The 24,922-nt window shown below is 35.8% G+C and overlaps 2 protein-coding genes across 5 annotated transcripts; both read right to left on the bottom strand.

The window, feature by feature from the left end:
- Window positions 1–2,586: 2,586 nt before the first annotated feature.
- LOC110096338 (general transcription and DNA repair factor IIH subunit TFB5-like) lies at window positions 2,587–8,681 on the bottom strand. 4 transcript variants are annotated; one of them, XM_028697076.1, is made up of 5 exons: window positions 8,284–8,422; window positions 4,999–5,441; window positions 4,494–4,525; window positions 4,211–4,397; window positions 2,587–2,821 (listed from the first exon to the last, which is right to left on the bottom strand). In XM_028697076.1, the coding sequence occupies exons 2-4, from the start codon at window positions 5,131–5,133 to the stop codon at window positions 4,220–4,222; spliced, it is 345 nt and encodes a 114-aa protein (XP_028552909.1). In that variant the 5' UTR covers window positions 5,134–5,441; window positions 8,284–8,422; the 3' UTR covers window positions 2,587–2,821; window positions 4,211–4,219. The 4 variants fall into 4 exon arrangements, with proteins under 4 accessions (XP_028552909.1, XP_028552908.1, XP_020677887.1 ...); XM_028697075.1 differs by lacking the exon at window positions 2,587–2,821 and having other exon boundaries at window positions 4,092–4,397; XM_020822228.2 differs by lacking the exons at window positions 2,587–2,821; window positions 4,999–5,441 and having other exon boundaries at window positions 4,092–4,397; window positions 4,478–4,525; window positions 8,284–8,681.
- A 2,553-nt stretch (window positions 8,682–11,234) lies between these two features.
- LOC110096354 (coiled-coil domain-containing protein 12) lies at window positions 11,235–18,068 on the bottom strand. The gene is made up of 6 exons (XM_020822254.2): window positions 17,805–18,068; window positions 17,379–17,554; window positions 15,649–15,813; window positions 11,909–12,041; window positions 11,594–11,708; window positions 11,235–11,505 (listed from the first exon to the last, which is right to left on the bottom strand). Exons 2-6 carry the CDS (start codon window positions 17,543–17,545, stop codon window positions 11,447–11,449), a joined length of 639 nt encoding a protein of 212 aa, XP_020677913.1. The 5' UTR covers window positions 17,546–17,554; window positions 17,805–18,068; the 3' UTR covers window positions 11,235–11,446.
- Window positions 18,069–24,922: the final 6,854 nt, after the last annotated feature.

The raw sequence follows: 24,922 nt of genomic DNA, 5'->3' as shown, positions 1-24,922 counted from the left end.
AATCCCGCGAGGAACGTCGGCTGGATTTACGGGATTTGATCAGTTCGGCGCCGAATCGACGTGATTTCGGGATCCAACGGACATGAGGTATGTATGCAGGATTTCTATTTTTCTTTCATCTCCTTTGGTTTTCTTTGGGTATAACATGAGGTTCAACACACTTGGAATTCAAACAAAATTGAAGTATTTTTGGAGGGAGAAGGAAGGGTAGAGATGTCCTTTTGCTTTTGTTTTGAATTAGAATGCATTAAGTAGGGAGAAAGAGAGGAATTAGGGTTATGTCATGTTTTGTGAGAATTTCTTTTGTCTTCTTGGATAGTGAGGGCTCTAGATCGAGATCTAGAGATTGGGAGAGTGCGATCCTCCTCTCGAATAGAGGATCCTTGTATCTTTGCTATTTTCCTTGCATCTACTAGTAAAATACAAGTTGTTTCTTCATTTTTCTCTCAGATTTTCCCTGTTTTCTACTGTTTTTGGCTGTTTTACTGTTGTGGACAGCAGTTTTCATCTTGGATCTATTGGTTTTGGTGAGATCCAAGTGTTTCCTATCAAAAAGAAAATAACCTGTTTGCATTGTTTCCAACATTGACAACTCTTTTTGAAAGCTGAAACCTTAAATCACGATAACTCAAACTTGAATAGAAAATGGTAGCATCAATCATGTGACTGAGTTACCTGACATTCTAATGCAAAAAGTGCACCAAGATGGAGAAACTTTATACTAATGCATCCATAAATTGACATTTTTCTTTACTTCCATTATTAAATGTAAGGGATGAACAATTTGTTGTGTCGGATTCTTACTATGTTTTGTGGTATACTGGTTCTTTACAGGAATCCACCTATTTGGGGATCTATGAAGTACCTTTCGGAGAAGATTCCTAAAGATGTTTCCAGCAAAGTTCGCATCAATAGGGACCTTTACAACCAAGAGAAGTAAGACTCTTTTTTAGCCCAGCTCTACTATATTTGATTTTATTTTTCAGAAGTTAAAAAACTGATCTTTAGTTCGTAGTAAAGAGTGATGCCAGTTGGCCCAGAAAAGGATAACCAAGAACATGCCACTCGTCTGTGAAAATTGGGCTTATCTTCAAATTACTCATGGCAAAACCAGAGCAATGATATGGTTGCATATTATGACTGACCTGAAGGGCTCAAATTGGAATCATAAAATTAGACTATAATATAAAGCATAAGGCAACACACTGTGACACGCCATTTCATTCCTATACATCGTATTGGTTGGAGTCTCGTGCATTTCCGTACTCCTTTCTCCACAATGACGGCCAAAAAAAAAAGAAGAAACTGTTATGTTTCATTTTTATCAAGAGGTTGCGTGACAAAGCTGTGGGAAAAAAAAAAGATGAATTAAGCATAGGAGGAGAACTAATGAGGTAGAGAGAAGAGGATTAAGTAGATAGATGAGGAATGCTGGGGGAGAGGCTAGAGTAGGCACAATTTAAAGACAAAAAAACAAGGTGAAACCCTAGAAAGAAGACTTTCTAGAACGGAGAAACGTTGATTTCAAATTCATCTTATTCCATTGTGATTTACGTAGACTACCCTATTTATAACTAGAAATGATTAGACAATAATCAAAGCTAAATTTAAACTTGTCTTATCCAAGTTGCCTATCATATGCTTTTTCTAAATCAATAAATATCATATGTAGATCCTCCTTATTTTCTCTATGTTTCTCCATCAAACCTCTTAATAAATGTATGGCTTCCAAAAAAAGAAAAAAATTAACGTAAAATAAATCAAATATACTTAAAATCCTGGTGTTGGGATGCAAATCAGGCAAGGTATGATCCACAATGGAAGCTTAGTTGTGAAGATGCTTTAGATTTAAAAGTTTTGATATTAAATGATGTAATTTGTATCAAGTTTAAAGGTAAATGAGATTAGTAAATTAGTGGTAAATTGAGGAAGATAATATCATATTAAGAGAAAATGAAGAGAATAGAGTTGAAGTGAGAAACTAGAGAAATTTTAGAAAGAAGACAATACTCAATTCAATTCAAATCATCTAGCAATACAACTCCACTTACATAGACTCATGGTTCAAAATACTGACTTAAAAATAAGGGAAGACTGACATGAAAGGAGTAGTGTGTCCTCATAATTATCTTACAGTAAGAAGCCACAAGAAAGTTTGATATGAAGTGACCATCTCATTCTTTTTCAGAATTTATTACAAAAACTCTTATCTTTTTTATGGAGCGCAGAACTTCGTTTACAATCCTAGTGGTCAACCAACATAATATTTTTCTATGGCAAATATCATAGAGATGATGCTTAAATGTATCAACTTTGTTGTTGTGAGAAACATTACTCTTAGGCTTCGTTTGGGATGGTTTTCTTGTTGCTTCTTAAAGCAGTTTGTATTACAAATAAGCTGCTTTAAAAAGCAGTAAAAAAACTGTCCTAAATGAAACCTTAATCCCAATACTGAGATTTATCCACTCTCTTGTTTTGTCTTTTGTAGGATTATGGAGACTGCACCTTCGTTGCCAGATTTCATGATTGCCCTTAAACCAGATGATTACCAGCTTCCGCCATTGGATCCCTCATGGAGCGCAGGAGAGACCAATCAACTCAACATATAAATAAGCGAAAGTACATAGGAAAAACATACAAGTGATAGAGAATTCCTAGTGCCCAGGTTTTTACATGCATATCTCACTGAATCGTCTTATAAAGCAAATGATCTGTGCAATAAATCGAATGTCTGCTTTCTTCCATCCTTCTTTGCCCTGAAAAACTCTTTCCTTGTTATATTATTCTTGATAGCTTTTTCTTGAGTAGGTTTTCCTGCAACCTGTACATTAAGGAAGGTGAATTTTGTGAAATTGTTTTCTAGGAAACTAAGATATGAAATGTTCTTCATATATTGTGCGATTGGAGTAAGAATTTGGGCAGCGAGAATTTATCGAGAGCAGATTTATGATGCTTTAGTAACTGAGCCTCGTTGATTTGTTTGATCAAATCAAGCAGCTTTTTTTTTTTCTTTCAATATACAAACATTTAAAACATGACATCAATATCTTTTTCGAGTAGGGGTGTAAACGAGTCGAGTCAAACTTGAATCACCTCTAGCTTGAGCTTGATTAATTAATCGAGTACATGTTCGAGCTTTATTATACGAGTTCGAGCCCTCTCATGAGTTGGTTTGGAAAGAAAATGATTATGATGTAAGTAATTATTCCAATAAAATGTTAAAAAGAATGACAAATTATAAAAAGAAGTAATAAAATTAACTTAATATAAAAAATAAGATATAATTTTTAAACATTTTAAATAATTTTGTACTTACAATTTTGAATTTTAATATATTTTAAGTATATTTTTTAAATTAGCCTGTTCACAAGATAACAAATCAGTCAGGACTAGTTTAAGTTTGGCTCACAAACCATTTATCGAATTAAGCTCGATCGGCTCACAAATTGGCTTGACTCACATCCCTATTCTCGAGTGATGTATCTATCATGCTAAACTTAATAGTTGAACCTTAAGTTAAGAAAAAAGGCACATATTGTTTAAATTTTAAGATAAGTATGAGAATATTTAATTGATTTATCTTATATTATGACAATCATAAAATAACAAATTTAATGATTTCAAAAAGTCTCTAGGAGTAATTATGATCTGAAATCCTACTTTACATGCTAAATTTTTTTATTTGAATCTCTTATAATTAGTTTCTTTCTTTATCGGAAAAGTCTCTAAGAGTACAAGAGGTGGTATCTTAACCATAATAGAAGAGGTCGCAGCATTTTTTCTTACATTTTGTTTTCAATGAAAATTAAGACAGTCGGCCTCGTATAATTGGTTCATCAACCGTTTATGTGGAGAGATTATTGGGTTCGAACACCGAACATAGCTTATGTTCGGTATTTCGCAGTATTGAGCTCGGTACTGTTTGGTACTGCTCAGTACCGAATGGGCGGTGATGTGGCGCATTTTCATTGGGCTCCAAACACATCCGGTGTCCGAACCCAATAATTTGCCATTTATTATGTCGGTATCAAATAGTTCAATAATTTTTTTTTTAATAGCGAACTATTGTCAATATGTTTTCAACACCAAACTTCCAAGCATCCAAAAAAAGTGGAAGCAAAATCCATAAATATTTTCAAAAATAGCTTCCAATTCTTCGTTTTATTTTAGCATTAGAATCAAAGCCAATAATAAGGTTTAAGATCCATACAGAGAAATCTCAAGCCGGCTTCTCATAGGTATTCTGCTCTCTGAATTCTGCAATCTTGCTGCGTATCATTTCCACTACGTGAGGCTGCACGAACATGTGGGTGCTGTCCAGGATGTGCACGATGAACTTCTGGGAAGCGGGTAGCGAAGCATTCATATTGACAATGAACTGCGCCATTGGAACATCACTGCAAAAGAATATTTTGTTTATAACTTTATTTAACTATTTGGATCATAACCGTTTGAAGTAATAGTGATCGCTACATACCAGGAAATGAATATACCTTTGATCGCATTCACCATCTTGCAGTTTATTCTGCAGATTATGTTAAATGTTATTCATCTTTGCAAAAGAAAATAATTCATTAAGTAAGAGAGAGAGAGAGAGAGAGAGAGCCTTTGATGGGGATTTATTGATCTAGGAGGGATTCGAATTTAGGACTACGGTAACAAATTCCAAAGATCTTTACCAACTTGACTAATGATGATACTGAAATAATTGGATACGAATTATTTCTGAAAGAAAAAGAGAATTATGGTTCTCAGTTATCATTACACAAGTTGCAGTCATCCCAAGCTGGAGGTGAAAACACCTTGCACACTTTAAATAGATGATTGGGTTTCTAATTCAGACCATGCAGCATCCGACATTAAAGGTTTCATGCATTGAGTTTGCAATGTACAGAGAGCTAGGGGTGTCAAAATTTGACACGGCCCGAAACCCACCCGGCCCAAAAAAATTCGGGTTTGGGTCAATCCGTTTGCAAAACAGGTAGGGTTCGGGTTGACCTGAAAACCAGCTGGTCGACCTGTTTGTAATCCCGCGTGGCCAGTTTCGTCACTCAGTCGAGTCACCCAGGGGCGCGTCACCGCCGTCGGCCTACCGTCGTCCCGCCCGCATTGCTGCAGTGCTGCTATCGTCATTGAAGCCAGCGGTATGAGAAAGAGCCGAAGACTGTCGTTGCCGTCCCACCTGCGAGGTGCGACTGTCGTTGCCACCGTCTCGCCTAAGATGCCGCTGTCGGACTGCCCGAGAGCCGAAAATTGCCGCCGTCCCTCTCTCGCGGGTTGGGTTGGATCAAACCGATAACCCGTACGGGTTGGGTCCGGTTTGACAATTATGACCCGTTTGCAAAACTGGGTCAGGTTAGTGTCAACTTGTTTAAGGCCGAATCAAGTTAGGTTCGACCCGAACCAAACACGTTGATTTGAATTGACACCCCTATAGAGAACTGCAATAATTAATAGTACAACAGCCACAATGGTCACATAAAAGATAATTGAAAAACCAAAAAACAGTCATTCATAATTTTCTAAAATAACAACTACAATCTCTATAAAAGTAATATACATTAATTTAAATAAAGAAGTAAAGGCGACTTTCAGACTGCATGGTTCAAAAAAGTTACAGCAAATAAGGTAAGACAAGCCACTTGCTTGAAAATTGCACTGATAGTTGCTGTCTAGGCGTCTGAAAGGGGGCTTAGTTCAATCATAATGATCTATTTCATAAACTCTCATGCAAACGTGCCCACCAATGGTGCACTGATCCCTTCTATAATCAGAATAAGTGATTTTTTAACAGGAGAAAACCAGCCTGTCTGGACTTGCAAGCTTTAGGTGGAATAACTCTTGCTCTTGTCTACATGAAGGGGGTAGTAGAATGGAGATCGGTGTAGCATTAAGAATGTCAGAAGTCTTTACCATATGCGCTAATATAATATGAGTTTCTCTAATTGGTTGGTACTTCGAGGCCGTATGAGTTAATTTTTATTTATTTTAATTTTATTTTATTTATATTTTAATATGAAATAAAATATACAAATCTAAAAATAGATTATTTATTTTGTTTTTATCTTTATCAATCACAAGCTTGAAGCATCGCGTATGAGCATTATAAATACATTCCGAATCCATGAATAAATTTAGCAACAAGAACAAATATCTCTGCTTAATTAACAGTTGCTAACGCTCCCCTTCAGCTACAATAATAAAAAAAAAAAAAATCGAAATAGCGGACGGGTCACGGTTACACTGGCAGAATTAACTTAACGTTACAGATATCCTTGGCTCCCAAAACGGACATTTGCTCTTCTGCAAATCTCTGGATGCCTTCTCGCAGCCTGCTGCCACCACTCCACCTCATTTCCAACATTAATCTCCCCACCTTCATTTCCAGCATTGTCCTCACCCACTCCAAAACTGCGTCCCTCACTGCCACTATCACCTCCCCCCCCCCCTTTTCCCCCCCCCCTCACCCCAATCCCCCCCCCCCCCCCCTTTTCCCCTCCATCATTGACATGATCCTTCAATGCCTCTCAAATGTCGACCTCTACACTCTCTTCTCTTGCACCTCCTTCAACCCCCCTCTGACCCTAAACAACAACATTGTTGTCCATCTCTGCAATTGAGACTTCCAACTCTTCCTTATTCTAATTGACAAGCAGCTGGCTTCCCCTCCCCTTCTTCCTCCTCATTAAATGCATTGCCTATTGTGCAAATAGTGGAAACAAAACCAGGATCAAAGCACAATCAACACAAAGAACACGACAATTTATGTGGTTCGTGAAAATGCTTGCGTACACTGGGGGGCATGATTTAACTATGTTGGAGAAAAATAAGAGTTACAATTGGCTCTCTCTTCCTCTGTTGCATACAACAATCCTCAAACCCTTAATTTATAGAATCGAAATAAAACAATTAAGGAATACATAATTAATGCAATAATATGACAAACCAAATTAATGGCATGATTGAATCAAACAAAATCATATCTCCTAATTAATGCATGAATTAGCCACTAAATGCTTTCATAATCCAAGCTCATTAGATTTGAAAAAGATTTCCAAATCATTAATCTCCACCTCATATTTCACTTCAAAAAATAGAAGATGAGAAAATAGACTCTAATATCAAAATGACTGCACCAAGATGGTTTCCTATGTACCCCCCTCCAAAGGATCAAGCCAAGCATAATTATTCAAAACAAGTAGATAATCAATAAAAAAACCCGAATGTTCACGAAATGCCCACAGCAGATACCTTTATGAGCACGTATGTTGGATTCTCTTTTGTAACTGTCTTCCTCAACTACATATTGCCTTCAACAATCAAGTCTCGAACAAAAATGACATCTTACATCAATGTAATTGGTAGCAACAGATGTCTACCTCTCCAAAACCAAGCCTGTATCAATTATACCCTTCATATACCACATGAAACTCTTCACAGCCTACCAATAACTCCTTCCTAGATCATGCATAAACCTTCTCACAACGCCAACTACATGTGCAATGTCTTGATTGAGCTACTCCAAAATCATAATATAGGACCACGGGTCAAGGGATGCTTAACTACTGGGGAGAAAACTTCATCATAATCAATCCCTTTTTGTTATGCAGAGCCTTCTGCCACTAACCTACCCTTTTATCACACATCAGCTTCATAAGATCCTTCTTTGCACACACCCATTTGCATCCAATGGCTTTCTTTCCTGGAGCAAGCTTCACCAACCTCAAAGTAATATTCTTATGAAAAGACTCCATCTCTTCATCATTGCCCTCTTTTAAAGATCACCATCTAGACTGTCCACTGCTTCCTTGTAACGACTTAAAAGTTCAACCTTTGTGGTTGAAAGTGCAAATACAATTTGGTCCCTCAACCAAACTGGTTTTAGGAATTTTGGTGCATGGTCCTGCTCCTAACAATAAATTCTTGAGCTGGAATCTCATCTTCTACATCTCTTACCTTTGATTAGTATTTGAATCAATTACATGTGTAGAAGTGATATGTCTGTGAAACAAATGGAGTTGCATCAAATTCTACCTTTTGCAGTACATTTGTAGTCCCAATAGAACTCTCCACCTTCAACATACTCGCCTCATTAAATGTAATATGCTTGCTAATGACAATCTTCTTCTCTCCATGATCATAGAGTTTTAAGCCCTTAACCCGACGCCTGAAGCTAATAAAATTTACCTTTTTTGCTCTTGGTTCCAATTTATCATTATGAGGAATAAGAGAAAAAAAGAAGAAGAAGAAGAAGAAGAGGATGGGGAGGAAGAAGAAGGTCACCTGCGGCCGGGGCTGAACGGGTGCTCGGGATCAGCTGGAGGAAGTCGAGGTTGAGTTCGGCTGGAGGCGGAAGAAGGCTCGGGTCGTGAGCTGGTCGGGTCGAGCTCGGGAGTCGGGGTCGTGCGGCTGGAAGGCTTCGTGACTGTGGAGGCCTGCTGGTGTGAAAGAGGAGAAAAACGAGAGTCGGAGTGCTGTCCGGCTGGAGGCTTCGTGCGGCTCTGTTCGAACGAGAGAGGAAGAGGTCGCTGCCTTGAGTCTGGAGAAAGGCGTGAGATCCAGAGAAGGACAGGGAGAGGGAGCCTATACGGGAACGTGGGAAAGAAGATATGATAGCCAAGAAAAAAAATTTCTGCCTCTTCCTCGGTCGGCTTTTCTAGACACGGCACGGAATAAGGGTTTTATCGCTCGCTTGGGCCTTAGAAAACTCGTTTGAATCATGGGATTCTAGTAGATGATGCAGCGCACACTCGGTTAGAGAAAAAAATGAGCTGCTGATTTGATTTCTTGATTTGGGAAGGGCTATCAAGTTGATTAAAATTTATTAAATCAAGTGGGTTGATTAGGTTTGAAATTGAATCTGAATTGAGTTTAATTAGTTTCGATTCCAATAATATGATGAATTGAACTCAAATCGGCACCGATTTGAGCCGAACTAGGTTTGGCAGGGTTAGATTAAATTGATTGAGCATACTCGAAAGAAAACATGCGAAAACCGAGGTCAAAACATAGATCATACAACTCGTCTCTACTATACAAGTGGATGACAATGCAAGAGAATCATAATTCTTATTGTTGCTGGCTGTGAGATTCAAAACGATTGAGTGCAAAGACTTTACGTCCTAGTTATGCATAGAAATTAAGCATACAAATAGGAACTTAAAGAGACAAGAGGACAATAGAGTTTTAATGTGGAATACCCTATAAAGAGGAAAAACCACGGGGTCTCGCCCTGCTAAAATGACTCCACTATTATTTGAATAAAATAAAAAGACCGGTATGTTCCAAACTTAAATACAAATAAAATACAATATGTTGAAGAAATTTGTCGAACTTCAAATAGATGCTTATGATCTGGAATGGATGGCAGATGAACGAGCGAAAATCATTTTAGCGGTCGGTGATTGTAAAGAGATCTAACGTAGTCGACAAACGGGTGAAAGCTCGGTGACTTTCGAAGGTCGGGAAGAACTCCAGTGATGGTTAGAAAGAGCTGCAGTTGTGGTTGGGAAGAACTCTGACTGTGATCAAGAAGAACTCAGATGGCAGTCAGAAAGAACTCCGATAGCTGTCGGGAAGAACTTCGTTGGTGATCTAGAAGAAGTCCGACAGCTGTCGGAAAGAACTCTGACAACGGTGGAGAATAACATTGGTGGTGGTTGAGAAGAACATCGGCGGCTTTCGAGAAGAACTCCCATGGCGGTCAGAAAGAAGTCCGACTGTGGTTGAGAAGAACTTCGGTGGTGTTCGAGAACAACTTTGGCGACCAGTGGTGGTCAGAGGTAAGAAATCTCCTAAATCCTTCTCCTATTCTCTCCTCCTTTTTCCCCTCTCATGTGAAGAATGAAAGACTTATTTATAATTTTTTTTAGACTGACATGACCCATAAATAGTGAAAAGATCATGGGCAAGTTAGGAGTGTTCAGTTGGACGACTAATAGCGATTCCTTCGATCATAGATTGTTGATTGAGCATTTAAGAACATTAATGATGTCAGAATGTGATGATCTCGAGCTCGTTGAACTCGACTCATTGAGCCTCTCAATTCGACTACAAGCATATCATATTTGATGATTGTTTAGTTATTCAATTAATGCTTTGAAGCCTCCAAGCATGTTTTGAACTCTTGATTTGAGTTCATTTGAGCTCGATTGGACTAATTTTAATGTCATTGGGTTTGTCTCTTATAAGTTTGTTGAAATCAGAGCATAGATTATTCTTATTTTAATTTTGGAAGTTTATTGTATGAATATATCTTGAGATTTGAGCACAATCAAGACAATTTTTTGTAATACATCACTTACATTTCAAATAATGTAGGAAGACTTGAAAACATCTCTCAAGAACGTGTCATTTAATTCTTCTCCGACAGCCTTTACAAATCCTCCAAGGAAAACATGAAATCACCTATTCACAACCAATCCACATATTGCATTTATTTCACAACTCTCCTTGGCCTATTGGTTCAGAGCATAGGCTTCCAACTAAGAGGTTCAGGGTTCGAGTCTATGTGTATGCGTTGTATGTGTGAGTTTGCCTTAAATAACCTAAATGTCCCAAAAAAAAAAAAAAAACATTGACAGCATAAAAGATACAATATATAGACTAAATAGTAAATACATTAAAGTATACCATTACTCGATAAAAGATGAATTTATTATTTAGTGGACATTCAATTCGTATTCCAAAGCCAAATCACAACTATAAATGTAATGATTAAAACTCATTATAATTTTTTTTTTTTTTTGAGAATATAGGTATCTACCTGCTACCACCCCCTAGAGGAGATGCTTGGCGGAATAATCAATCCACCAGTGAGCTAGCCCAACATGTGCCAGACAACGCACTTATTTTCTCCCCACTTAACGAGTCGCGCCGCATGAGAGAGAAATCGAACGTGGGTTGAGAGGTCCCAACCATGCTCGCCCACCAACCTAGCTAGCTGGGTTACTCATTATAATAGAATCAAACAATGATCCCATATTCCCATCCCAAAACTACAATTCTTCACATTCTTAGATAGTTAGATACATTAAACAAAATATTGGAAAAGGGCCGTTACATACTCAAATTGTGCATTGAAGTATTGAATCACTCAATGATGCTAACTATTCCGATCTATTGATCATAAAATGTTAATTTTGAAGTGCTATAATTTTATGGGAGCTAATTTCATCACCTAAAAGAGTGCAAAGAGTATATTCATCTTATACGCCGATCAATAAAAACCAACCTTAAGTATTTTAAGTGATAATCTTCATCAATGATAAAGAAAAATCAAGCCACGTGGACGACTGAAAGCTGCCAAATTTTACTAAGACTTGAAACAACAAGGGCAAGATCGCAAAGTTCTAATTACACAGCAGTCTCTACCAACACGATAACTGAAATTCTTAATTATATCTGACTGAGAAACCTATTGAAGAACACAATAAAATTCAAACGATCAATCTTCATTTCCAGCATTCTCAAGTTCCATGGCTGCTTTCTCCTTTTCTTGCTCAACTGCAGGATGAACAAGTAAAATTTGAAACTAAAAGATTGCTTATAAATCCGATTCATATATATAATCCACTGAGATTTCATTACTCACGCATTAGCTCATATAATGCTTTCTGAGTCCGTCTCTCAAGCTTGTCAAGCTTCTGCTGCACGTCTCTCCTCAGATCCCAGTTTGGTTTCTTTGGGGCAATGTTCAAAAAAGGATCCTGTATTTTGGGATCAACCAGGAGTAAGTGTGAAGGAAAGAATATAGAACTATATTTGGTGTAGCAAAATTCATGGCTGCATCTTTGGGGCAATGTTCAAAAAAGGATCCTGTATTTTGGGATCAACCAGGAGTACGTGTGAAGGAAAGAGGAAAGAATATAGAACTATATTTGGTGTAGCAAACATCATGGCTGCATACCTCAATTTTATCCGAGGGTTGTTGAACAGGGGCAATAGGATCTTCGAACTTTGGTAAATCAACTGGAGCTAATTTCCCCTCTTGAAGGTGTTTGTCATGAGGAAGGTAATTTCGGAACTTCATGTTGGGTGCTCTGAAAAGAAAGATTAAAAGAAAATAATGTAAATTTCCCCCAAGGCAACACATGAATCTAAGAAATCATGATGATTTTCTTAAGAAAACATGGTCGATGTAATATTCGGAAGGATTAAAATAAAATGTTGAAAGTTTGTTAGCATGAATACCCTTGAATGATATAAGTCGTGTCAATTATGGTTATATATATATATATATATATATATATATATGATGAAAAATGCATCCAGGGTTAGGCCTTGCACAAAGAAGCAGAACTCATGGATTATAAGCATTTAGAAATTAGATAAAATAAAAAGGTTGGATAATGGCCATTTGATCACTGACCAAACAATCCAGTAGAACATGTTCAGAAGATTAACAATCACCTTATTCTCATTTCCTACTAATTTTGCTTTTTAAGTGCAACTAAAGGGGGCTACCTGTGAAAGGATAATTGCATCTTTGGTGCAAACTGCAAACATTAAAAAACTTCAAAGCTAAGAAAAAATAAATATGCCAAGTTAAAAAAAAAAATTATAAAAGGTTTTATTTGGATGTTAAGAATTTGAGTGAAATCATAAAAAAGAACTGAGAATCTCAAATCACCGATTCACAACCAATCCACATATTGCATTTATTTCATTCCCTTCCCTTTCTATCCAAAAACAAACTCTCATTTGAGATAACATTTTTTCTACTAAGCACGCACTGTGTCACTTATTATGCATCTGTTTAACCAGTGTAAGCTAATGAATGATAGTCCAATCAACAAGATATAGAATTGAGTTCAACACATAGATCATTGAATTACCATTTGACCAAAATTCCTCCATTTTCAAGTTTAAATCAAAAGAAAGCAACTGGCTATTTTAAATGATGATCTTTTGAACCACAAAAATCCAAATCGAAATGTGTTTTCATACTTCATATCATTTATTTAACCCAAGATCCTAAGATGTTATGTAACACAAGCGCAATTAGGTTCAACATTTATCCAAATTTTTTTCCATCAGTTTTTTGTTTCTTTAACCTTCTCATTCAATATAACATTTTCTTCATCAAAAAAATTTCTTGCGCCATATGCTAGACATAATGAAGAAAAAGGCAGCTATTCTATTAAATGTTATGCAAGTGAATTGTGAACATTTGCATTTTATGACTTGAGTTGTTGTAAATGTAATATGTAATAATTATACACATAATATCATGCTTTCTATGATTTTCCATGTTCATGCATCCATGCCTGGTTGCATTTTATCCATATCTCATACACACATGCAAGCTTCACTAGAAACAACAATTGCATGGCTCTATTCTAAAAATGAAACATCAAAATCAAATATGGCATATATATTCCCACATGCATCTATTTGATGCATCACTAGCCCAATTAAGTTCCACTTTTTATCCAAACTTTTTCCCATTGGGTTTTTTCTTGGCCTTTAACCTTCTCATTGCATTTATCAGTTTCATCATTAAAAATATATGCTAGATAAAATGATAGAAAAGTTAGCCTCTAGATTAAATGTTATGCAGGTGAACTGTGAAAACATTCATTTAATTTTAATGACTTGTGTCGCTGTAAATCTAATAGATCTATAATAATTCTTAATGCAATATTATGCTTTTTAGGATTTTCCATGTCCTTGTATCCATGCTTAATTGCATTTTATCCATATATCATACCCGTATGCAAGCATCATCAGAAACTGCATTTGAGTAGCTCTATTCTAGAAATGAACCATCAAAATCAATGATGGCATATAAGTCCCCACGTATATATATGACATGCATCACTAACCCAATTAGATTCCACATTTATCCAATTTTTTCACTAATTTTTCTTCGCCTTTAACCTTCTCATTGAATATATTAGTTTCTTCTTAAAAAATATACCTTATGCCTTACGCTAGACATAAGGACAAAAATTGACCCTTTATATTAAGGGGCTGTTTAGTTGCCTGAATTAGGAGGGTAAAGTAAAACAATTACAGGTATTTACTAATTTCGGTTGTTTGGTTAATTTTGAGCGGAATGAAAGGAATACCTCCGAAGCAATAGCGGGGTATTAGGGGAGGCATTTCGCGCGACTTCGAAACCCGCTCAAATTGAGCGGGTTAGAAATTCTTTGCGGCTGTTGGGGGATGCTTTCGCCGAAGCTGACATATATTCTCCCTTCTTCTCCGTTCTTCCTTGCTCTCTTCTCCATTCCTGCGATCGCGCTGACGTTTCCGCATCGTCGCTTCGCCTGGTTCCGCAAATCCTCCGCATCCATTTCCCTCAGACCTCTTCCCACCAGATCCCGCGCCCTCTCTTACGGAATCTCTTATCATGTTCAAAAATATGGGTCTCTCCCGGGATCTCAACTGTGCGGGCTTCGGCTGCCTCAACTGCCGCCCCACTCCCAGCCAAAGCTAGCGAAGGAGAAATTGGAGAAGATGGGACCGATGACTAAGAATGAGGTCATAATGGCAGTGACACTCCTAGTTATACAAAACGAGCATATACAGAACACCGCCGGCACGGCGGATGGCGTCGGAGATGGAGCCACTTGCGGCGTATTCGAGGAATATGTTGTAGAGGCGATCGATTCCGCCACCAACAGTATCTGTAGTGATGTCGTGACCGAAGCAGGAGATTATTTGCGGGCAACCATGTAGTTCGGTGAGTATGGCATCTTCGCGCTGAAGAAGGAAGACAGAGGAGAGTGGGGCATATTTGACGGCATGTATGGTCGGAGCTGGGTAGCTCCGGCGGTGAAAGACCAGATGGACGGCACTGGAGCTTCCTCGATCGATAGCGGAGCCTCTCACCCAATCCATCTTGTATGCTTTTCTTATTAGGAAAATAAGAAGCAGAGATACTTAGCGCTGTTTAGGAATCTTACGGGCACAGTTATGAGAGTTTACTGATCTAATTATATATAAAAGATAAATCTCTCACCTCCTTGAAAAAAGGATGTAAAAAATATGGTTCCTGGTTTTTTTTTTTTTAAATTCTAATCCCTAAAATTAAAATTAAAATTTCTCTCAATTACAAATATCATATCATATAATTTCAAAAAAAATTATAACTGCTTTTATAAATATACTAATTATAATGACAAAAAAAATATTACAAATACACTGCTTTTTATTTTACTCTGGATATATCTAACCAAACAAGGGAAACAGTTCTCCTGCGTTTACTTTACAGTAACCAAACAGCCTCAAAATATTTGGAATGCTCTACATTTACTTTACACTGCATTTAATTTACACTGCGTTTACTTTGCAGGCAACCAAACAGCCCCTAAATGTTATGTAGGCGAGCCATGAATATATGCATTTAACTTTTATGGCTTACGTTGTTGTACATCTAATAGATCTATGACAATTCTAAATGCAATATCATGCTTTCTAGGATTGTCCATGTCCGTGTATCCATGCCTAACTGCATTTTATCCATATCTCATATACAATCTTCATTGAAAACAACATTTGCCTAGATCTATTATAGAAATGAAACAAAATCTGGAAAACGGATTTGCAGATGAGAAGTATAGAAGCACTTAGATACATCAAAATAAAACAAAAACTAGTTTTAATCTTCATAAATGTCCAATGAAGGAACCAGAGGCTTACTTATCTTCTTCAGCTTCCTCAGTGTCTTCAACTTTGCCATTACTATTGTTTGAACCGTCCTCAGGCATACTTAGAAGTTCTTTTGCCGTTCTAAGAGCCATTAACCTTTCCCTCCGGCTAGAAGCAGCTTGCTCAGGTAAATCTTCTTCAAAAGTTTTGGCTTTCCTGGTATAGTAAGCACTCAGAAAAAAAAAGAATAATTTCTGTAAACAACTAAACAGGTAATGGAAAAACTAAAATGTGAAGCAAAAGCACCTCAACCATAACCTCTGGGGATGATAAGTTTTAAAAATTATTAATGTATCTCTTCACGGCACTAGCAATAGATAGTCCCAGTCCTTTAAACATTTCTAGGATTCATCAAGGCAGGTAGATAGTTCCAGTCCTTTAAACATTTCTATGATTCATATAGGCAGGCCCAATGTAAGATTTGAAAGCAATAAACTTGTTAAAATAAGAAAAAAACGAACATAAAAACTATCAACATAAATTGGAAATATCTCCTCTCCTGAAAGCAAATACATGAATTCTCTAACAGTTAATTAAAAGAAGAAAGGAAGCAAAGACAACAAAATAAAAACTTGTATAACTTACTGAAGCAGACGGAGAAGAACAAATTGGACTATACAAATCAGAATTCATGATTTTGAGAAAGAGCGTTGGAAGTGCTATGCGAATAATCCACTCAAAGACCAATAAAAAAAGCACTATTATTCAATATTCTAATTGGAATATGCTGAAAGTTCAATGCATACAATGCAACAAGAATATTTCCAATAATGTTAAACGCTGTATAATTGTTCCACTGCAATACATGACACAATAATGGACGAAATAGCCTTTTCCTTAACTAATAACATAAGAAATGTATAACACCATTTAAAGCTTTACTCAACAAGGCCTTAAGAAAGCAACCAAATCCCATTTATCCAAACAAACAACAATACGCTGGTAATCCATCCATGATTCACTTCGGCTATCAATAAACATACAGTGAAATAACTTTTCTCACCATCCCACAGCAAAAGCAATAAGCAACTTATGATACAAAGTAGTCAGTAAATCAAGCTTTGTAGTAAACATGGAAGACCAAAATGATTTCCACTCACCAACTTGATAAAGATAATTTGCGATCCTATAAAGTAGAAAATTAAATGATGAACATCTGCTCTTTCAAAATATTTCTAATCAGATTATCCCAGAATGCTTAACAAAAAAAAAACAGTAACATGATCGATAAACTTTACACCGTAAACTAATGGCAACTGCTCCCAGAAAATGCCAATTTGGGACACAAAATAATCATAGGGCAAGACTAGTTTTTAAGCAGGACAAGACTAGTTTGATATCAACTCATTATAAAGCATGGGTTAAGAGTACAATCGAGTTGAACGATAAATTCCACTAATTGTAGGCTGGTTAGTTAATTCTATTAGGCTAATATGCTCAATCCTCGTATCCTTCCCCAGATTAGGCTTCAGTTCTCATATAAAATCGCACGAATCATGAATATCGATTGGATTAATCGTAATCTGATTTTCTAAGAAACCAAATATCTAGGATAATAAATATTCTTGTTGTAGTTTATCCAATCTATACATAACCAAACAGCTCCTTCCACAGTTCCACAGAGGGAAATCAGAACTCGGAAATGGGTTGGAAAAGCTCAATTTAGAGGACAAAGTAACTCAGAACGCTGAAAGTGTAAATTTGGAACGGAGAAAACTCACTTCTCTTCATGGTCAATGGCCACGAATTCTGCTTTCGAGCCCTTATTTTGATTGGCGTCCCCATCAACATCAGGCATGCTAGCGTACTCCTTAGCCGCTCTCAGAGCCTTGAGCCTCTCCCGGCGCTCGCTAGTTGCTTGATCAATTGAATCATCTTCCATTGTCATACTTACAAACTGTAACAAAGGAAGAAATTTGAAGAAAAATAATTAAATAATAAGAAGAAACAATCCAAGAACAAAATCTACGACAAGAGAGCAGTTTGGTATCGGATTTACGCCAAATCCAGCCAAACGGTTTTACTGCGCGTTAAATCGCGGGATTCAATAAATCCCGGATTTACGGATTTACGGCATAAATCCCGGATTTATTAAATCCCTCGGTTCCGTGGATTTAACGGGATTTAAAGAGTGGCGGAAGACTTACCCGCGGCGCCCGTGTCGCTGAAGCTCAACAGTCGCCGAAGAAACGCGCGAAAGGGGGAACCTTTACAGCCAGCAAGCTCCCGTTGTTGCTTCCGAACAAAATGTCGTAACTTCCGACCCGACAGGAAGGGAAAGTCGTCGAAGGAGCGAAGTCGAACAGCCACGAAGGAGCCGAAGTAGCGACGCGCGCACTCTCTACACCTCCTCCAAAGCAACTCAACGACGAAAAGAAAAGATGAAAGGCAAACCTTTTTTTTTTTTTTTTTTTGAGAAATTTTGGGGCATAGTCCGTATATTAAACCTATACCAAATGATTACAAGAAAAAAATCTAGCTACAAAGCAGCTAGAGAACAATGAAAAAGTAATCAACAAAACAATCAAAGGCAAAGAAACAAAATATGTCCCAAGAAGGCTCAGAAAAATAAAATTGGTACAGGAAATCTAAAAAACCAGTTGAACAGAATGTTCAACACCAAAATGAGCCCGAAAGTCTTCCCGGTTGCCGACGAAAGGCAAACCCTAATTAATATAATTTAAACATTAATAAAATAATTAATAGTATAATTAGTGCATAAATTAATTATTTAACTTAACTTAATTGAATAATTAATGATATAATTAGTAATTAAATATTAATATAATTAGCTTATTTAATATGTCATCTGGTCACTTTGATCAATGTTAAAAACACAGGCCTCGGGACGCGAAGCGACGCGACGTGGCCGGCGCAGCCGGGCAAGCGGTCTCCAGGCAGTCGGGTTTATGTGTTATACCGGTCATTTTCGGGTTTTCGGGTCAACCCGAATCCGACCCGGTTTTGTAAACGGATCAGTTTTTCAAACCCGAAATTTTCGGGTTGGGTAGGCTTCGGGTTTGGGTCAACCCAAACCCGAAATTTTGGGGTAGGGTTCGGGTCGGGTCCAATATTGAAAGCCCTAATAAATATCTCCTTTAAATTTAAATCCCTAACCGTCATAAATCTTGATATACGTTGCCAAAAAGTTTATCAGGATTTAACAGGATTTAACATTTAGCATACCAAAAAGTTTTCAGGATTTAACACATTTCAGATTTACTATATCAGGATTTAAAAGATTTATTAAATCCCACTTTTTGCCAAACAACCCCTCGACTAATGTTGAACCGGCCTTATTACTAGCGTGAGCCCGTGCTCTAATAGGGAGAGAAACTTACTTCTAGGGTTACTCTAGGGCGTGAGATCCTAGCTCTGTCGGAGCATCGTCGACGGGCTAGTCTTCGGTAGCGATGACAAAATTCGAGTTCGAACGCGATTGGCTCCCTCGGGTGAGTTGTGCCGGAAGTTCTTAACATAAAATTGACTTTATATGCTCATAATACAATCAAAATATACATATTTTGTAATAATCTTGATATTTTTTTAAGATGTAAGTGTAATTTTTAAAATGAGAAGGGTGAGTGGAATAACTAGGCTGATCATAATTCTAAAATTTATTTCAAATCTGGTTTTGTTTGAGACGATTTTTTTTATTGCTTCTTAAAGCTGCTTAAAGAAATAATAAGATAATTGTCCCAAACGAAACCTTAATGAGCTACATGATCAGGATGTTATAATCATAAATTTGTTCGTTTGGGATAAAACTAACTTCAATAATGAATAATCTTTAGTAAATAAAATTTTGTTTATTAAAGTCGAGGTACTTTAAAATTAATTTGAACTCTCACATTCAAATTTGGTTCGCTTGCTCCCCTTTTGTCATAAGAGTTAGCTAGCATAACGCATCAATGAGGCAAGCAATGTTTAAAGGAGAAGAGAAGATCATCATGAAAGCTGGCTAAGGGTAAGCATTGAGAAGGTCGGTCATGTGAAGTAGGAAAGAAGTTTGTGATAGCATGATTGATGAATTAGTGGTGATGTGTGAAAGAGAAAACGAGTTTGTGATAGGAGCATTAGGGTTAGGCAATTAGGCATCAATGGAAGGATGACGACAAACAAATGAGAAGAAAAGTTTGTGACGAGAGCACTTAATGCAGGCATCAATGAATTTACTACATTAAGGGAAGAATGAGGCATTCATGATGCAACATGAGAAGGAGAAAGGAATCCACAAGTTCATATTCTATTTCGAATCAAATTTGCAATTTAAATTAATTTCAATAAACAATCCATGACTATAAAAGGCCCTCTATTAGGATAATTTTGTTCCAAATAAATCTTTATTCATATTCCTCCAAATAAATAAATAAATAAATAAATAATATTTGCCCAATTACATTTCTCTTCCTAACAATAGTATATATTTATTAATTAGAAGTATATTTAAAATAACGTCACATTAATGATTGAATAAAATGGATATCTCAAATTTAAATTTCAATAATTAGTGCTATGAAACAATATGCTAATTTAGTAATTTTTATGAATCCTCTATATAGCTCAAAGACCTCATATATAGTATTAAAACAAATCAATAACAATAAAAGAAGACATTATCATTACATTAGAGATTAAGATAACAAAAATGAACTTACAAATTTTGACATGTATAATAAATGATAAAAAATAATCTTCATATAAAATTATTATTAAAATATTATGGTAAAAAATGGGTTGAAGAATGCAACATGGATCAAATTTATGTAAAATAAAAGTGCATATAATATGTTGTAGCATTTAGCACTAAAAATGGAGAATAAGGGTTTTTTTGGGCTAAGCAAAACCTAAATATTTTGGATGAGATTAAGATTTTGTTTGAGAAAGCTTTCTTAACTTTTTAGATAATTTTGTGCTAGAAGGAGGGCGAAACCACTCATGAGGTTAGCCCAAATTATGCATTGGTATAACATAGCAAAAAGTACCATATCCAACAATGGGCATTGTGCTTAGTTTTTTATAAACAAAAGTTACCTTTACTTTTGTAACATGTGGGACTAAGCAAAAGTTCATTATGCTTCAATTTTTTATCTTTGAGATTTAAAAATAAAGAAATAATAAATTATCCATCTAAAAAATCTTAATTGAGAGGATTTTCTTTAATTTTAATCATTATATCTTTAAAAAATAACAATATTTTAAAATCGAACTCTCTTGTTATATATATATATATACACACACATGCAAGAAGGTGCCGTCAGTTTACAATGAAAATTTTGAACTTCTTGATGGGGGCTATTAAGCATCAAACAAAGAATTTGCTAAATTTATTATGATTGAATTTAATTATATTTGATACGTCGCCAAAAAATTACTTTGATCAAGCATGAATCTCAAAGCATATTTGAATTGGAAACTTTCAAATTTAAATTTGGTATCATCCAAATTTTGATAACAATAAACTTACCGTTGAACTAAATTACTTGACAAGACACACCCAATTACAATAAAATCGGCCTAATCTAAGTTCAAATGTGCTCGAATCAAGGGGTTGAAGCATACTTGAAAGTTTTAATGCATTCAATGAGTAACTAAATGATCTCCAAATATGACATACTTATAATCGAATCGAGTAACTCGACGAGATGACTCTAATGAGCCCAAGATCATTTAATTCTGACATCATTATGGTACTTAATTTCTTGATAAAAGCTTTATGATCAAAGGATTCAATATTGACAATCAGATGGAGCACTCCTAATTTATCATAGACTTTATACATATTTACGGAGCATGCCACTCCCAAAAACCTATAAATAAGTCATAATTCTTCACATGAAGAGGAGGAGGAGGAGAGAGAGAATTAGAAAGAACTCTATTACATTTTTCAACCATCGCCGTCGACAACCACCATCGTCATTGAGGATCAACATCAGAAATCTCTATCAACTCTAGAGTATAAACAAGATTTAATCCTATTTTTGGGTCTAAAAGTCTATCTGTGGATGTCTATAATCTCTATTGGAAAAATCAACCCCAATTGTTGGGTATAAAAGTCTATATGTGGACATACATAATTCATATTGGAGAAATCAGACTTTATTGTTGGGTATTAACTGGCATACTTGATTTTTTGTACTCTCCCTTTTCTCCAACAATGAAGAATGGAAGATCTTTGTATCACTTACTATCTAGTGAATTTTGCAACTGGTTAGGTACCGTGGTTTTTTTCCCTTTCCAAAATTTTCACGTAAAAAATATATGATCCTACTACTTTTATTTGTTTGTGTTGAATCTTTATACAATGCTAAGCATAAAACATGCACTCTACTGACTCAAATTTTCTAGCACACAACGTTATTTATACAACCAGCATTATAATAATTTGCAATGATGACCTCTTTATCGAGTGAAGAATTGAAGCTTCAAAATGCGATAAAAAGTTTCTCAAAATAAAGATAGTCGACATTCTTCAAGATAAAGATAAAAGCCCTTTCATCAAGAAATCTTGTGTATTCCTTACAGCTATGTATGGAGAACAACTTCTTCTATACAAAGAGAGGCAATGGAGCTTGATAGGGGATACCGCCTATCCAAGATAGTGAAATGTCTCTAATATAAGAAGAACTAAAAGATAGAAGAAGAAAAAAGATAACAAACACTCCTACATAAAAAGGGACACTGAAGCTTGATAGGGGATACCACATATCCAAGATAATGAAATACCTTTAATATAAGAATAAGTAGATGATAGGAGAAGAAAGGCAAGACACTCCTACAAAAGGAGTGACACTGAAGCTTGGTAGAAAATATTGTCTATCCAAGATAGTTGAATGTCAATAATGTAAGAAGAAGTAGAGGATACAAGGAGAAGAAAGACAATAATTACTCCTATATAAAGAGGGGTATTAGAGCTTAATAGGGGATATTGCCAATCCAAGAAAATGAAATGTCTTGAATGAAAGATGAAGAGAAGATGAAGAAAATGTTTCAAGAACATATTATTCTACACAAAGAGACACACTAGAGCTTGATAGGGGATGCCATCTATTCAAGATAGTGGAGTAAGAAGAAGAATATATGAAAAAGAAAATGGGAGCAATAGCAAATTCTTCTACACAAATAGGGACAATGGAGCTCGATATGGAATATTGCTTATTCAAGATAGTGGAATACGTCTAATGTGAGAATAAGAACAGAAAAGAAAGAGAATAAGAGCAAGAGAAAATTAGAGAGGAGAAGTGCAAAATCCTCATCCCATAAAGGGTCTTTAAACTTGAAGAGGGGGGGAGGGGGGTGGATAAGGGTTTCATAACTTAAAATGAGATAATTATGAGGCATTAAATAAGAGACTTATATAACATAATGGAAAATAAGAGACTTATATAACATAATGGAAAAGAGTTGCATGAATTAATATAAGGGACATAATGGAAAAGAGTTGCATGAATTAATATAAGGGAGTTATATGACATATTGGAGGAGTTATATGGCCAAAAAAAGATAGAAAAAAATATTTCTAAAATAATGATAATAATAATAATGATGATTAACGGTGCCTGTGGCAACTTCTCAAGCTAAATTGTGGGCAGGTTGTTGGCGTTGTTGACGGCGGCAGTAACCAGCTAGCAGGTAAGCCCAACCGACCCAGCTTAATTCGGGTATAATTTCGAGCATGATGAGCCTGAAGTTTTGGGTTTAAATTCAACGCTTTCAAAGGCCAAAGGAACATTCACAGTTATTTTTAAACAACTTCAAATATTTTCGAGTATAACAATATTTTTTTATCCGAATGACGCATCAACTTTCTGTAAAGCTTGAATTATAACTACGGATGTTTTACTTGGTTCACGGTCCTGAGGGGAGCGGTCCTAGAACTATAACTCTACATAACAACATTTTGGAAGATTAGAAATATATTTTTGGACTCCACAAACTTCGACGTCCAAAAATTACGAGGCAAATGATTCGTCACCTAAAATCACATTGATTAGGCATGAATCTCGAAACATATTTGAATTGAGAACTTTCAAAACTAAATTTGGGACCACCCAAATTTTGATCACAATAAACTTAAGTAACATCATAAAGACCGTTTTGAAATTTGTTTGCATAAACGATGATGACGGTGTTTACTTTTGTTCGCCTTCTTCTAACTTCCGTGATGTTTACCGTGCATTAGATTTTAGATTTTGGCTTTATTTGCGATGACTTTCTTACTACTACTTAAAATAATTTTTTAGTACAAATATTTCTAAAACTACTTTATAGATTTTTGCAAAATAAAAATTTGTTATCATTTTGGTTTATCCAATCATATATTGTTAAGAATTTACAAGATGGTAAATCACTAGAATGAAGAACCTAGACCAAGTTTGCTGATGTAATCCATGGTAACGTAGTCTTTACTGCCACTGACTTTTAATGTTCCTAACGCCCAATTTTTCCAGCTGCAAAAGCTGGAATTCTTGACCAACTTGCAGGTTTCAGACTAGTACCACTAAAAACTTATTTTGTGGGGCCGTGATTCATTATATTTTTGGAAACATTTAAGCTAATTAGGACAACTCTCACATAAAGCTTCAAATTTAAGATCTTAATTGTAGTCAAAATTCTCAACTAACATATCAAGATAATAAAAGAAAGTGTCAAGATTTCTTTATGTACAAAATACGTGAAATAAATTTTCTTGAAAAATATGATATTTTAAAGTAGAGCGCTTTGATGCTGATCCAGTAAGCACTACAATGCTAGGCTATAAACAGTATCACTTGATAGTTTAGCTAGAAAGAAATTTAAAGAGGGAAAAAGAGAGAGGAGAAAGAAAAGTTCTCTCTCCCTCTCTATATATATATAACTTTTGAGTTAATTAAGTTAAAATCACATATCCATCACACATACAAACTTTGAATCTAATCTCTTGATTGAAAATCAAGACAAGCATGTTAGAAGATATAATTCAGTTTGAGAAACTAAAAGATGTCTAAAAATACATAGAAGGTATAACTTCATTATGTCTCTATATTTTACTGGATCTTCTTTATGTTTTAGCTATTTTTTACTCCCATGAGTTGGTTGAATAAAGGGTTAATTTTTGCTTCATCCTGCTGCAAAGGAGAGGGATGAGAATCTTAGCCACCCAATAGAAAAAAAAATTTTTTTGATGGACAATTGACGTCCCTCAGCTCTACCTAGGTCAGCATTTTTTTACTAATTTTATCACAACCATGGACTGAAACAAAACCTAATTTTTCCTTATCAGTTC

Source organism: Dendrobium catenatum, unplaced genomic scaffold (assembly GCF_001605985.2).
Source record: "Dendrobium catenatum unplaced genomic scaffold, ASM160598v2 fragScaff_scaffold_864, whole genome shotgun sequence".
In the NCBI taxonomy this organism is placed as follows: domain Eukaryota; kingdom Viridiplantae; phylum Streptophyta; class Magnoliopsida; order Asparagales; family Orchidaceae; genus Dendrobium; species Dendrobium catenatum.
Note: the sequence above shows the minus strand (reverse complement) of the source record. Positions and strands in the feature narration are given on the sequence as shown.

Coding starts and splice junctions, on each gene's coding strand:
- LOC110096354 (XM_020822254.2), bottom strand. CDS start 17,545: ATGACAATGGAAGATGATTCAATTGATCAAGCAACTAGCGAGCGCCGG. Junction 15,814..17,378: donor GCCATTGACCATGAAGAGAA/GTGAGTTTTCTC, acceptor TTACTATACCAG/GAAAGCCAAAACTTTTGAAG. Junction 11,709..11,908: donor AACCCTCGGATAAAATTGAG/GTATGCAGCCAT, acceptor CCCAAAATACAG/GATCCTTTTTTGAACATTGC.
- LOC110096338 (XM_028697076.1), bottom strand. CDS start 5,133: ATGACGATAGCAGCACTGCAGCAATGCGGGCGGGACGACGGTAGGCCG. Junction 4,526..4,998: donor GTCGACCAGCTGGTTTTCAG/GTCAACCCGAAC, acceptor CATAATCTGCAG/AATAAACTGCAAGATGGTGA. Junction 4,398..4,493: donor GATGGTGAATGCGATCAAAG/GTATATTCATTT, acceptor ATTCTTTTGCAG/TGATGTTCCAATGGCGCAGT.